The 14,298-nt window shown below is 33.3% G+C and overlaps 1 protein-coding gene across 2 annotated transcripts; it reads right to left on the bottom strand.

Annotated features, from left to right (window-relative positions):
* pak2b (p21 protein (Cdc42/Rac)-activated kinase 2b) lies at positions 1 to 12,993 on the bottom strand. 2 transcript variants are annotated; one of them, XM_048182101.1, is made up of 15 exons: positions 12,749 to 12,993; positions 10,136 to 10,298; positions 9,627 to 9,733; positions 8,024 to 8,171; positions 7,912 to 7,943; positions 5,266 to 5,385; positions 5,004 to 5,142; positions 4,858 to 4,921; positions 4,742 to 4,790; positions 4,549 to 4,661; positions 3,238 to 3,355; positions 2,997 to 3,096; positions 1,261 to 1,457; positions 1,030 to 1,167; positions 1 to 940 (listed from the first exon to the last, which is right to left on the bottom strand). In XM_048182101.1, the coding sequence occupies exons 2-15, from the start codon at positions 10,269 to 10,271 to the stop codon at positions 854 to 856; spliced, it is 1,548 nt and encodes a 515-aa protein (XP_048038058.1). In that variant the 5' UTR covers positions 10,272 to 10,298; positions 12,749 to 12,993; the 3' UTR covers positions 1 to 853. The 2 variants fall into 2 exon arrangements, with proteins under 2 accessions (XP_048038058.1, XP_048038057.1); XM_048182100.1 differs by having other exon boundaries at positions 10,136 to 10,411.
* Between the last annotated feature and the right edge of the window lie 1,305 nt (positions 12,994 to 14,298).

Below are 14,298 nucleotides of genomic sequence, written 5' to 3' on the forward strand. Positions count from 1 at the left end.
TACACAATGTTGCAATGACTGTATTGATCACAGAATTTGCAGGAATCCGGCTTTTACTTGCAAAACAAGTGACTGAAAAGCATAAAAATAGTTATCAATTCTTACATCATGACTTATCGACAACTGCATTTACTTCATAATAAACTGTTAGTTACTAAAACAACAAGAAAAGTGTTCATGTACACACACATACACATCTAATCTACGTGTCCTGCTTTTGGTTAACTACATCAACTGAAATGCTACGCTTCTTCGAAGTACGTCATATACACATTTCATCACATGAAAGTTTCGTCTCAGGTTAGAGGAAGTTCAATGGCAAAAATCTGCCTTAGACAAAGTATAAAGGTGTTTGCTGGAATAACAACAAAGGCACAAGTGACTACAAAAATCATTCACTGCTCGCAGTTGGCGTGTATCAGTAAGGTGCTCTTCCCTTCGGGTCAAGAACAGGAGTAGGCTACACAGTTTTCAGTCATGATTCTGGCTACAGAAAGACTAACAAAAGGTCTCCAGCTGGATCTGAAATCACCATAATTGACTTTGGTCATCAATTATGGAGCATACGAGGTCTACAGAAGCCAAAGAGTGGAAGAGTTCATACATAAAACACAGACAAAGTCCCACAAGAATCTAATGAGCGCATGAGGACAAGGAGGACATCTAATTGTCCTCAATACCACAGCGGCCAATACAGGTTTAAAAACAGGCAAAGGCCCAAATGAAATGCTTGGAGTTTTGTTTTGGCAACATTGATATGTTGTTGACACACTGGTAAAAACACCTGGCACAGAGTTCGAGAGTGTTCAGCAGTCCGCTGCGCTCGCAGGCACAGCTCGTTCGGAGCGGGAGGCTAGCGGTTGTTCTTCATGGCGTCCTTGGCAGCCAAAATGAGAGGAGTGAGACTCGAGAGAGGTTTGGCCAACTTCAGGAAGGGATGCTGAAGACGACATCAGGTTTGATCAATGAACAAGTTCACACAAGTCATGCTATTCCTTAATCTCTAGTACTAGTTGCTGACTGGTTTACCTGCAAAAGCTCTTTGCTTCCACCCCTCTTTTCCACATCCATTTCCAGACAGCGACTTAGGAAGTCTCGGAAGATGGGCGACAACTTTTCAGGACTCTGCAACTCTGGAGTCCCATTGGTGGCAATCAGGTAGAGCGCCTGAGGAAGAAAGAGTTCGAGATTTCAGACGCTGTAAGTCGCAAATTGGCAATTAAAATTGAATTCGTTGGAGAATCAATGACACCAACATACCCTCAGTGGATTCTCATTGAGGTACGGCGGTTCTCCTTCCACCATCTCGATGGCCATGATGCCCAGGGACCAGATGTCGACTTTGGGTCCGTAGGCTTTGCGCGTCACGACCTCCGGAGCCATCCAATATGGCGTGCCCACCATAGTGCTCCTCTTACTCTGTTCAGGAGTGATCTGGGCACAAAATCCAAAGTCCGCTGCGAAGGAGACAAAATCACGTTAGAGACATTTCTAGACCTGGTTTGTGTAATTTCACTGATGAGTTAAGGTCTTGAGGACTTGAGCAAAATCCATTCATTCCAATAGGAATCCATGCAATCAGGAGTTTCATGTGAGGGAAACAGATTTTGTTTATGCACAAGTTGATACACAAATTTGCAGTGCATTCTGCATTCAACTTACAGAACGAACGCAGCGGCAATTCCATTTTTTCCGTAAGTAGAATAGGGAAGGCGTACGACATACAGCATAAGCTTTTTGAAGAATATGAATGTGAACCGCTTGGAAGGCGAACATTTGTTTATATAAAGCATATTTTTCAAAAATGACCGATCGTTTCACTAGAGAAGGCCCTTATTCCTCGTCTGGTGTCGTTTAAAGCTCTTTGAAGCTGCACTGAAACTGCAATTTTGACCTTCAACCGTCTGGAGTCCATTGAAGTCCACTATATGGAGAATAATCCTGGAATGTTTTCATCAAAAACCTTAATTTCTTTTCGACTGAAGAATGAAAAACATCAACATCTTGGATGACATGGGGGTGAGTAAATTATCAGGAAAATTTAATTTAAAAGTGGACTAATCCTTAAAGGTCTTGAGGACTTGAGTAAAATCCATTCATTCCAATAGGAATCCATGCAATCAGGAGTTTCATGTAAGGAAAACACAGATTTTGTTCATGTTCAAGTTGATACACAAATCTGCAGTGCTAAATAACAGAAAGCTGCTTGGTTTGAAAATGTCTTCAGTGTGAGCAGTGCTTAATACATCTCTAAGCTATTGATAATGGACCTTTTTTTTTGCACGCAAATTTGACCGTACCTTTAGATGAATCTTATAGACCTTAGTACTCAGTCTCTGTAGATGCCATATTTGACGCCAATGACAACAAGGATGTGATGGATTGAAGAACAGCTCGTTTACTAAGTCATACGTTTGCATAATTTGGTGTTGTTGATCAATCAAGATGGTGCAACACCGAAAATACTTAATTCCAAAACAATTCCAATGGACTTGGGGAAACTAGATGCAACCCAAGGCCACAAGAGATACACTATGGCCCCCATTAATGAAACAAGAGCAAATTGTTTGGAAAACCTGAAGTATGTAAATTAAATGGGACAACTGACAAAAATATTGTTTCATAACCAACTTATACACAGAAGTTTGCTTTGCTTGTTTCATGATTAAGGCCCATTCACAGTTTTGCCTTCATTGTAGTCTAAATGCCATCTACCTTGACTAAAGTCAATTATCGATTTTATTTTGGGCTAGTTTGATTCACACTGCAAGTCTAGGGTTTGCAGTTTCTTCATAGTCACCTAGTTTTGGCTCTACATTTCAGAGCAAGCTGCTAAACCAAACCAAACATGACGCTTTATGCGTCTAGGAAAACCAGGTGTGAAGGCACCACAATCAAACTCTTTGTTCTGTGATCTAACTGAACTTCATGCTTAATGCAAAGTCTGTTTCTACTCGTAAAAACCAGAGCGCTAGTGTGCAGAACCAAGAACATACTGAGCTTGACAGAACCGTCCATTCCTAGAAGCACGTTGTCACTCTTGATGTCTCGATGAATGACCTGATTAGCGTGCAGAAACTCCAGTGCCTGCAAACACTGTAAGATAACAGACAAGAGGAAGTTCATTAGTTAAGCGACTTGGTTATTTCCTGTTAACACATACTAGGCTTAATTTAGAGCAAAGTTGAGTTGTGCATTAATCAGGGTTTCCCCCTAAAAAAAAAAAATTCAACGCACCTCTCGGCACACAGCGGCGATCTGAGCCTCGTCCATGCATGTCTCGGTTACGACATCTGTGAGCGAGCCGCCAGCCAAGTACTCCATCACTACAAACAGCTCCTCACCCACCAGAAAACTGTAGCAGAGACACAATTAACACTCTTATAACTTCATGGCTGTTTCCATCCAAAGTTACGAATTAAATTTGTGCAAAAAAACTGAAATATCGCATAAAACATTCGTATCCCATCCCATGTGTTCAAAATGGTCACTCATTGGGAAACTGGTGTAAAGTATCAATAATAAAAATGGACGTTTCTGTGGCTCATTTTCTCCACATAATAAATTACGCATTAACAATAATGTTTTCCAACATAATAAATTAAACAATTAGAAATGCAGTTATCCAATTACATGATCTGTTGAGGTAAAAGACACAAAAGTATTTGTCGCGCAAGAAGGAATTTAGAAAATAGGGGTGTGAGGAGCTCTTGTGCCACAAGATCTCGCAATATTAAAATGGGACCGATTTCACACCTTTTCCAAGATGTAATATAAGTCTCTGGTGTCTCCAGAATGTGTCTGTGAAGTTTCAGCTCAAAATACCCCACAGATAATTTATTATAGCTTGTCAAATTTTTGTGTGTGTCCCTTTAAATGCAAATGATCTGCTGCTCCCCGCCCCCTTTCCAGAAGAGGGCGGAGCTTTAACAGCTCAATAACAACAAAGCTGGAGAATCTCACGCAGCCAAAACGGGGATTGTCAGTAACGGTGTTCAGCCTTACATTGTTCAAACCGGAGTCGACACTGATGGAGAGACTCAGGAAGAAGTTACAACTTTTAGAATGAAACTGGACGTTTCTGAATGGTTAGTGGATTTTTTCGTACATAAATTACACAATAGCACAATAATAATAATAAAAATTAAAAAAAAACGTTATCAAATACTGTCATGTTATCTAGCATTCAGGCATTTGAAATAGTGTGCAATGAGGTCGGTCCGCTGGTTAGTACAGTTATACATTCATATGAACCATTTTAAGTAAAAGTTTTTGTTGCACATCGAGAAAAATATGTTTGCAAAGCAGTTTAAGCGCATGTCTTATATCAAATAAAAAGGGTTTTAATGCACATTTTAAGCGCGTTTTGGCACTTCTGTGCAGCACTTTTTTTAATGCATATCTCAAAATTCACATAAAAATCCATTGATTGAAGCATAGCTATTGTTAAACAAAAACTTTTCAATTATTAAGGTGAACCCAAAACTTTTAGACAGGGACTGGAGGCCAAGTTCAAGGCGAATTTAATGTTACTTGACGAACGTTTACCTGTCTAAGAAGTTGACAATGTTTGGATTTTTCAGCTCCTTCATGACAAGAATTTCATTAATGATTAGCTCTTTCTTGGGCTGCTTCTGCAGGTTGATCTGTTTGATGGCCACCTAAAAGACAGAAACGCACTGCGATGACGAGAGTGTGGAAAAACAAAGAAAATCAAATCCATTCCTCTCTTTTGCATTACCTCCTGTCCAGTGGCAACGTCGATGGCGGTGAACACTGTTCCTGAAGCTCTGTGGAAAGACACAGTTATAGATCCTCATCCATCAACATGAACATGTGCAGAATTGTCAGACCTACCCTTGTCCGATCTTCTCGTATCGTGTGTATTTCTTTTTTGGATCTCCAATACTGACGATGGTTCCTGTCGGAGAACGAACGGAGGACAGGTTTGAGTCTCGCAAAAAAGTAAAATTGCACAAAGAACTACACATAAAGTGACATACTGAGCTTGTCCATGATCTCCTCGTCGGTCATCTTGCCCTTTTTGGGTCTCTGTCGGTCGGTGGCCTTCGACGCGACCTCGCTGTCCGGAGACGTCACGGGGGGAGGGAGGGGGTCGATGACCGATGGTCGAGTGTATACCTGAAATAATTTTAAACATTAATAAAAACTAAAACGGTATCTCAAAGATACTAAAATAACACTAGTTTATATAGAATGTACTTGTATTTTTTAGGTGAACTATGAACTCTAATGGCTTCTTACGCTCTTGGTGTGTTCTGGTCGGGGTGCGACAACAGGTGGTGGCGCCTCCTCATCGTCATCCTCATCATCATCATCCACTGTTTTGATTGGGGATGAAGGCTCTGGTGTTTTTTTGACAGGCTTAGGTTTAAGGGAAGGAAAGCAGCGTAATTATGACACGGAAAGAAGCTTGACGTGGTTTGGTCAGCGTTTCTGTTATTCATACAAGGGATGATATAGTTAACTAAAACTAAAATCATTAAAACAAACAAAAAAAACATTGTCGTCACCCGAAATAAAATAAACATTAACATAAAATAGAATAAGTTTAAGTTTATATCAGGGTTATTACAGTTAACTGAACCCCAAAAAACATTTCTTAAATAAATGTTAACAGAAATAAAATATGAAAAAAAAACTTAAACATACTTTATTTCAGTCAGTTGCTAACATTTTCATTATCATTTAGTTTAACTTAATGTAAAAAAAAAAATGTATATAAAAAAAAACTATAGACAAAAAAAAAAAATAACTTAAAACGCTATACTATACGTTAAACGTAAATAAATAAAGTTTATATCAGGGTTATTACAGTTAACTAAAACTAAACCATAAACATTTTTGTTGCTTTAAATAAAGTAAATGTTAACAGAAACAAAATAATAAATAATAAAATAACATAAAAATGACAAAAAACAACAAAATAATTCACTCTAACTAAAATGAAAATGGAAAATATACTAAAATAACACTGGGTTATATTTCAGCTGAAGCAATATTTCTCATAATTTAGTTTATCCTGATGTACTAAAAGAACTAAAACTGAAAAAAAAAAAAAATGAATAAAAGTAAAAACTAATAACAATAATATAAAAATATCAGTTACAACTTTCATGATCATTTAGTTTAATTTTATATGTACTAAAATAACTAAAACTGAAATAAAAAATACATTTTTTAAAAAAGGCAAAAACTTATAAAGATGAAAAAATGACTTTACATTACTTGAAATAAAATAAACATTAACTTAAAAGTTAAAGTTAAATTTATTAACTAAAACTAAAACATAAAAAAATTGTTTCTTAAACAGAAATAAGATATTTTTAAAAAAACAACGTACTTTATTTCAGCCAGTTGCTAACATTTTCATTATCATTTAGTTTAACTTAATGTACTTAAATAACTAAAACTGAAATAAATAAATAAATAAAACTTATAAAAATGACAAAAAACAACTAAATTAATCTACGTTACTTGAAATAAAATAAAGTTTATATCAGGGTTATTATAGTTAACTAAAACTAAACCATAAAAAAAGACATTTTTGTTGTTTTAAATAAAATAAATGTTAACAGAAACAAAACAACATAAAAATTTTAGCTAGTTGCCAATATTTCATGATCATTTAGTTTAAATTTTAAGTACTAAAATAACTAAAACTGAAATAAAAATGTATAAAACTAGACTACTTTTTTTTAAAAAGTAAAAACTTATAAAGATGAAAAAATTTAATATATATTACTTAAAATAAAATAAACATTAATTTAAAATTATTAAGTTAAACCATAAAAAAATTGTTTCTTAAAATAAAATAAACATTAACAGAAAATATTTTTAAAAACTTAACCATACTTTATTTCAGCCAGTTGCTAACATTTTCATTATCATTTAGTTTAACTTAATGTACTTAAATAACTAAAACTGAAATAAATAAATAAATAAATAAATAAATAAATAAATAAATAAATAAATAAAACTTATAAAAATGACAAAAAACAACTAAATTAATCTACGTTACTTGAAATAAAATAAAGTTTATATCAGGGTTATTATAGGTAACTAAAACTAAACCATAAAAAAAGACATTTTTGTTGTTTTAAATAAAATAAATGTTAACAGAAACAAAACAACAAAAATTTTAGCTAGTTGCCAATATTTCATAATCATTTAGTTTAAATTTTAAGTACTAAAATAACTAAAACTGAAATAAAAATGTATAAAACTAGACTACTTTTTATTAAAAAAGTAAAAACTTATAAAGATGAAAACATTTAATATATATTACTTAAAATAAAATAAACAACTTAAAATGAATACGTTAAATCATAAAAAAATTGTTTCTTAAAATAAAATAAACATTAACAGAAAATATTTTTAAAAACTTAACCATGCTTTATTTCAGCCAGTTGCTAACATTTTTCATTATCATTCAATTTAGCTTAATGTACTAAAATAACTAAAGCTGACATAAAAATGTATAAAAATGTATAAAAATTACTATACATTACTTGAAATAAAATTACCTTAAAATGAATATGTTAAATTTATTAACTGAAACAAAAACTAAAAAAAAAAAAGAAAAATATTTATGTTGCTTTAAATAAAATAACATAAAAATGACAAAAAAACAACAACAAAATAATTCAATCTAACTAAAATGAAAACGGAAAATATACTAAAATAACACGGGTTTATATTTCAGCCAAAGCAATATTTCTCATAATTTAGTTTATCCTGATGTGCTAAAATAACTAAAACTGAAATAAAAATGAATAAAAGTAAAAACTAATAACAAAAATAACTAAGTTACTAAAACTTTAACACAAAAATAAAAACCAATTATGAAATGAACTACAACAGCATCTCAACGACTGTAAAATAACATACCGATTGTTCACCAGAGGGAAATCCATCCTTCTCTGTGGATAAAGAAGCAGAGAGAAGCGGTCAGTACGACGTGACACTAACATCAGCATCAAACACTCGAGCTCCAGCAGACCTGAGGAGAAGCTGAGGTACTTCTGCCGGCCGTTGCCCGTGGAGTCGTAGAACTTGAGGACGTCGAGAACGGCCTGTGGGTTCTTCTTCTGCTCGGACTTGGTGATGTTGGAGGTCTGCAGTAATCTGGCCCACTGCTCCGGCATTCCCTGTGGGAAAACACACACCGTCTCCACTTACACCTCCAGAAGCAGGCCCGTATTTTAAGCAAATATTATCAGACTTTAGTTCAGCCAATTCAAATTGTGTAAACATAACATACATGATAAAATGTAATATTGTCGTTTTTATCCTGTTGTTTACTATATTTTAGGGCTGGGTATTGACACAATTTTCACGATTTAATTTGATTACTATTCACATGCTTTCAATTCGATTCGATTCGATTATTTTGGATGTAGTATTTCAGTTTCAGTTCATGCCAAATTTTCTAGAGGAAAAAAAATCAACTAATGCTGTAAACTACACATGAGAGTCAGTTGGTACTACTATAATAATATTGAAGGTTAAATTAACTTATTTATATACAAACACTTAAATTACACTCAATGACGTTTTTATTATAAATAAAGTTTAGAATTACATAATCATATTTCTACTCCGATTCGTTTTTTTGAAATATAAACATTTAAATCGTGGCTGTCATAACTGATTTATTCAAACATGCATTAAATATTGAAGAATAATAATGAATATGTAAACGGTGCATAGCTATATTTATCAGAATGTTGCTTTCTAGAGCACTTTTATAACTGACTAATGAGTTTATGGTCACTGAATATGTTTTTCTGAGGTAAATCTGACGTTACGTGACATCGTTTACAAGCTGTTTTATTGACGTCTTTCCGAGGTTGAAACACTGATTGAGCGATTACACGAGACATGATACGATTTCAGTAAGTTGTACTGTATATTTTAACATACCTTCAGATGTTCATGCATGTTTATTTCGCTGTAACTGGTATTAAAGCAGAGGAGAGGATGATCACATGCTTCTCTTTAACTGAGGTGCTAAAGCGATCTGTCACGCCACATTAAACAGCGCCAAAACGGTATTTATTTTTGGAATCTCATAATAAGATGGACGTCATTTGAAATCTGAGACTTTGCTTCATATCAAAAGTAACAAAGATTATTGCGATTTATTGGATGGGAGGCGCTACATATTCTGCTCATTCATCAACTGAAAACAGACTAGACTAATCGATTCTTGGGATTTAAGAATCAATATCGGTTCGTAAAAATGAGAATTGATTAAAATCAATATTTTTTACTCAGCCCTACTATATTTATCTGCATAATTGGTGTCGTTGTGTGTTTATGTTTCTTTCGCAGGCTGTAAGGACCTTTTGAAATCATTTGGCGTAGTGATATGGAACTGTAATGCGGTCAAAACCTGCCTGGAACTACTTTAGTCGTGCGTTTCCCTGAAAATAACTGCACATCTTAGAACGTTCGTCAACCAATCATATTCGAGCATTCAACAACCCTGTAAGTATAACTAGTAAAATATAATAAATACAATTACTATAAATCATTAATTATGCTATAACAACTTAATATCTCCTAGTAAAGCACTGATAACAGTATAGACGTATACCAACCGTAAACTCGCCAGTAACCGCGTCGAATCCCACGTGGATGGTGTGCTCGAAATCTGAGGGCGGCGAGATCTCCGGCCGCTCTTTATCTCGGTCTTTCCTTCGACCTCCTGTCAGGCGACACGCACATGAGAATGAACGAGATTCACACAGATCAGATCACACGTCTCTGAGATGCAATGCTATAAAAAAACCCAAAGTGTGATTCGAGGTGATGCATCTCCAGAGACAACAACATGTACAGTAAGATATGAAACACATCGCTGAGTGAAAGCGAAAGTGCTTAGATTCTATTGCAGATGTGAAAAATGGTTTATGTGAGAGGAGACACTAAAAAAATAAGCACACTGCACCCTGGAGAGGTGACAAATAATAAGTCTATCAACTTATTTCCAACATTCAATTAAAAAAAATGTTACTTTCTCATATTATTTTAGCCCAACAAGCGCGTTTCTGACACACAAATGCAGTTGAATGAGTGCGATGTGACCTGGACGTGTTTGCATACGCACCCTTCTCGGCTCCAGAGAAGATGGAGATGATCTTGTTGCGCTTGCGCTCCTCCGGCACAGAGGGGAGGGGCTTGGAGCTGTGATTGGCGGCGAGGGCGTGGTCCTTCCCGCCGCCGCTGAAGATCGTGCTGCTCATCCTCACGGGCGGAGCGGGCGGCTTGTCCTCCAGATCCCCATTATCACACATGGTCCAGGACGAGGAGAAGAGGAAAGAAAGGAGGAGTGGGTTGAAGGGGAACGTTTGCAGGTGGAGATAAAGAAAAGGAGGAGTTAGAGCTGGAAGAGCAGAGGGAAGCACAACGGAGAGATGAGCGACGCACACGCAACAGACACACAAAAACACATTCTGCAGAGCTGCCGTTTTATATATAATAATAATAAATAAATATTAAAAGGAATAATAAAAATTTTTTTATTTTATATAAAGAATATTCAGATGATTTTAGGACCATCAGAACTATTTTATACATATGAAAATAATGTTACATTTTTTTTTAATTGTTATAAAGTTAATAGAATAAAAAAAATAGATTAATATTAATGGGAAAAAAATGGAAAATAAATAATATTTTGCATAAACAATTTTCAGAGGATTTTTAGGACCATCAGAATCATTTCATGCTTGATATTTATAAAAAATAAATTGATTATTATATAACAATAATAGTAATAATATTACTATGTAAACCAACTTATAAAAAGTTAATTATTTATTTAAAAGTTTAATCTATGCAAAATACAATTCATTGTTTCTTTAACTAGTTTGCTTGAAAATAATAAAAAAAAATTTGCATAAACAATTTTCAGATGATTTTTAGGACGATCAGTTAATTATTTATTAATTAACTATTAATTCATGTATTAACTATTTATTAATTATTTTTAATTAACCATTTTATGCTTGATATTTATAAAAACCAAAGAAAAATTTCAATTATTAATTAATAATTATATAATAATATTACTATGTAAAATCAACTTTTAAAACACAAAAGAAGTTTAATTTATGCAAAATATAATTTATTTATTTAATCAGATTGCTTAAGAATTAAAACAAATGATATATTTTGCATAAATAAACTTTTTTAGGTCCATCAGAACTATTTTAAATAATGATGCCACAATAAATTAATAATTGTCCTGAAAATTAACAATAATTACTATTAAATAATAATAATAATAAATGAATATAAACAAGGAAAAAATAAAACAATTAATGTTCTGCATACAAAATGTCATGTTTATTTACCATGAAAATAATGCCACAATAAATTAACAGTCCTAAACATTAATTATTATCACTATTAAATAATAATAAGAATATTATATAAAACTTTTTTTTTTAATAAAAGCTTAATTTCTGAAAAATATAATTTATTTATTTAATTAGTTTGCTTGAAAATAGTAAATATTAAAGGAATAAGAATTAAAACAAATAATATTTTGCATAAAGAAACTTTTTTAGGTCCATCAGAACCTTTTTAAATAATAACGCCACAATAAATTAATAATTGTCCTAAAAATTAACAATAATTACTATTATATAATAATAAATTAATATAAATGAGGACAAAATAAAACAATTACTGTTCTGCATACAGAATTTTAGGCATTTTTATGTTTATTTACCATGAAAATAATGCCACAATAAATTAGTCCTAAAATTAATAATTATTAATTGTGCTAAAAATTAACAATAATTACTATTAAATAATAATAAGTTAATATAAATGAGGACAAAATAAATCAATTAATGTTCTGCATACAAAATTGTAGGCATTTTTATGTTTATTTGCCATGAAAATAATGCCACAATAAATTAGTCCTAAAAATTAATAATTATTAATTGTGCTAAAAAATTAACAATAATTACTATTAAATAATAATAAATGAATATAAACGAGAAAAAATAAATAAAACAACTAACAAAATTTTAGGCATTTTTAGAAACCATTTTACCATATTTACTTATTTACCATGAAAATAATGCCGCAATAAATTAACAGTCCTAAAAATTAATAATTATTACTATTAAATAATAACAATATTATGTAAAAAATTTATTTAAACAATCTTTTAAATAAAAGTTTTTTTTCTTTAACCAGTTTGCTTAATTATAAAGAAAATAATGAATTCTAACAGTCTAAAATTACTAATAATTATTCTATTAAATAATAGCAATGACAATAATTTTCCAAATGAAACACCCTCTTATTTACATGTATTTTTTTTATTTAAATCCTATCATTTAATGACATGAATCCAGAATTCCTCAAACCTTCAGCTCATTATCAGCACAGTTTAATAATTATATATTGCAGACACACTGGTGTTGTGTTTATGTTCAGACAGGATTTTCCCCAGTAAGCTGAAGCAGCACAGGCAGAGAGAAACCTGATCCAGAAGCAGAAGCTGCTATAAACACACAGACATATGCAGAATATAATAACAGAGTCTGTCTCAAACCCTAGAGCGCTCCCTACACGGACAGCAGCGAGCACCTCACCACGGGGCATTCGCACGCTCACATCGAGGCCACACATGCTGTCTATGTAGGCAGCACTCCAGGGTTTGAGACGCAGCCAGGGAATCTCGGGTTTTGTCGCGACTCACCTGTGAAACTGCAGTCAAACTTCACTCTGGAGCGCGCGAGCGCGTTAAACAGGAGCTGCTCTGTCCGCGGAGAGGCGCGAGGTCACGCGGGAGCCCCTCTGCTGCTTTCCAGGCTGTTATCGGCTGGATACGGGTGATTTTGTGTAGTTTTTTTGTGTTGGTTTGGGGAAGGGGAGGCGCCCAGCAGCGTCTCTTTCTGCCCTCGCCTGCAGCAAACAGCCAGCGACTGCTTCCGGTGCGATGGGATTGTGGGGAAACGACCGACAAAATAAAAGTCAAGCTTCAATTAAATCAGATTTAATGATACTTTTTAATGTTATATAACTAATATATTGCTATTAGGAAGTTTTCCATATTTTTCAGAATTATGTTTATTATAATAATTGATTTATTCGATCAGATGACTTAAAGGATTAGTTCACTTTCAAATTAAAGTTTCCTGATAATTTACTCACCCCCATGTCATCCAAGATGTTCATGTCTTTCTTTCTTCAGTCGAAAAGAAATGAAGGTTTTTGATGAAAACATTCCAGGATTATTCTCCTTATAGTGGACTTCAATGGACTCCAAACGGTTGAAGGTAAAAATTAGTTTCAGTGCAGCTTCAAAGAGCTTTAAACGATACCAGACGAGGAATAAGGGTCTTATCTAGAGAAACCATCACTCATTTTCTACAAAAAATAAATAAAAATTGTATACATTTTAACCATAAATGCTCATCTTGAACTAGCTCTCTTCTTCTTCTTCTCTAATAGAATTCCAGCAGTGTAGACACTGCTAAGTGTATTACTGCCCTCCGCAGGTCAAAGTTTGAACTAATTGTTATATACAATATGCTAGTGCAAGTATAAAACAATTAGTTCAAGTATATAACAATTAATACACTTAGCAGTGTCCTTGCCACTGTCGCCTTTGGCTTGCTTAGTTGGGGACACTTGACATTTGATATTCAACATCTGCCTGCATTGACACTATTCTTTAAGAGCTGCTGTGCAGCCAAAATTATATACCAGTTATCAATGTAAAGCTGCTTTGACACAATCTACATTGTAAAAAGTGCTATATAAATAAAGGTGACTTGACTTGACTGTTTGAAATTGTGTGTGTGTGTGTGTGTGTATATATATATATATACACATTACCAGTCAAAAGTTTGGAAACATTACTATTTTTAATGTTTTCGAAAGAAGTCTCTTATGCTCATCAAGCCTGCATTTATTTGATCAAAAAACAATAATATAGTAAAACATTATTACAATTTAAAATTATGGTTTTCTATTTTAATATACTTTAAAATATAATTTATGTCTGTGATGCAAAGCTGCATCATTACTCCAGTCTTCAGTGTCACATGATCCTTCAGAAATCATTCTAATATGATTTATTACAAATGTTGCGCTGCTTAATATTTTTTTATAATGTGATACTTTTTCAGGATTCTTTGATGAACAAAAAGTTAAAAAATATCAGCATTTATTTAAATTAAATCTTTTGTAACAATATACACGACTGTTCAAAAGTTTGGTGTCAGTATTTTTTCTTTCTTTTTT

This window comes from Megalobrama amblycephala, linkage group LG2 (assembly GCF_018812025.1).
Source record: "Megalobrama amblycephala isolate DHTTF-2021 linkage group LG2, ASM1881202v1, whole genome shotgun sequence".
Lineage (NCBI taxonomy): Eukaryota > Metazoa > Chordata > Actinopteri > Cypriniformes > Xenocyprididae > Megalobrama > Megalobrama amblycephala.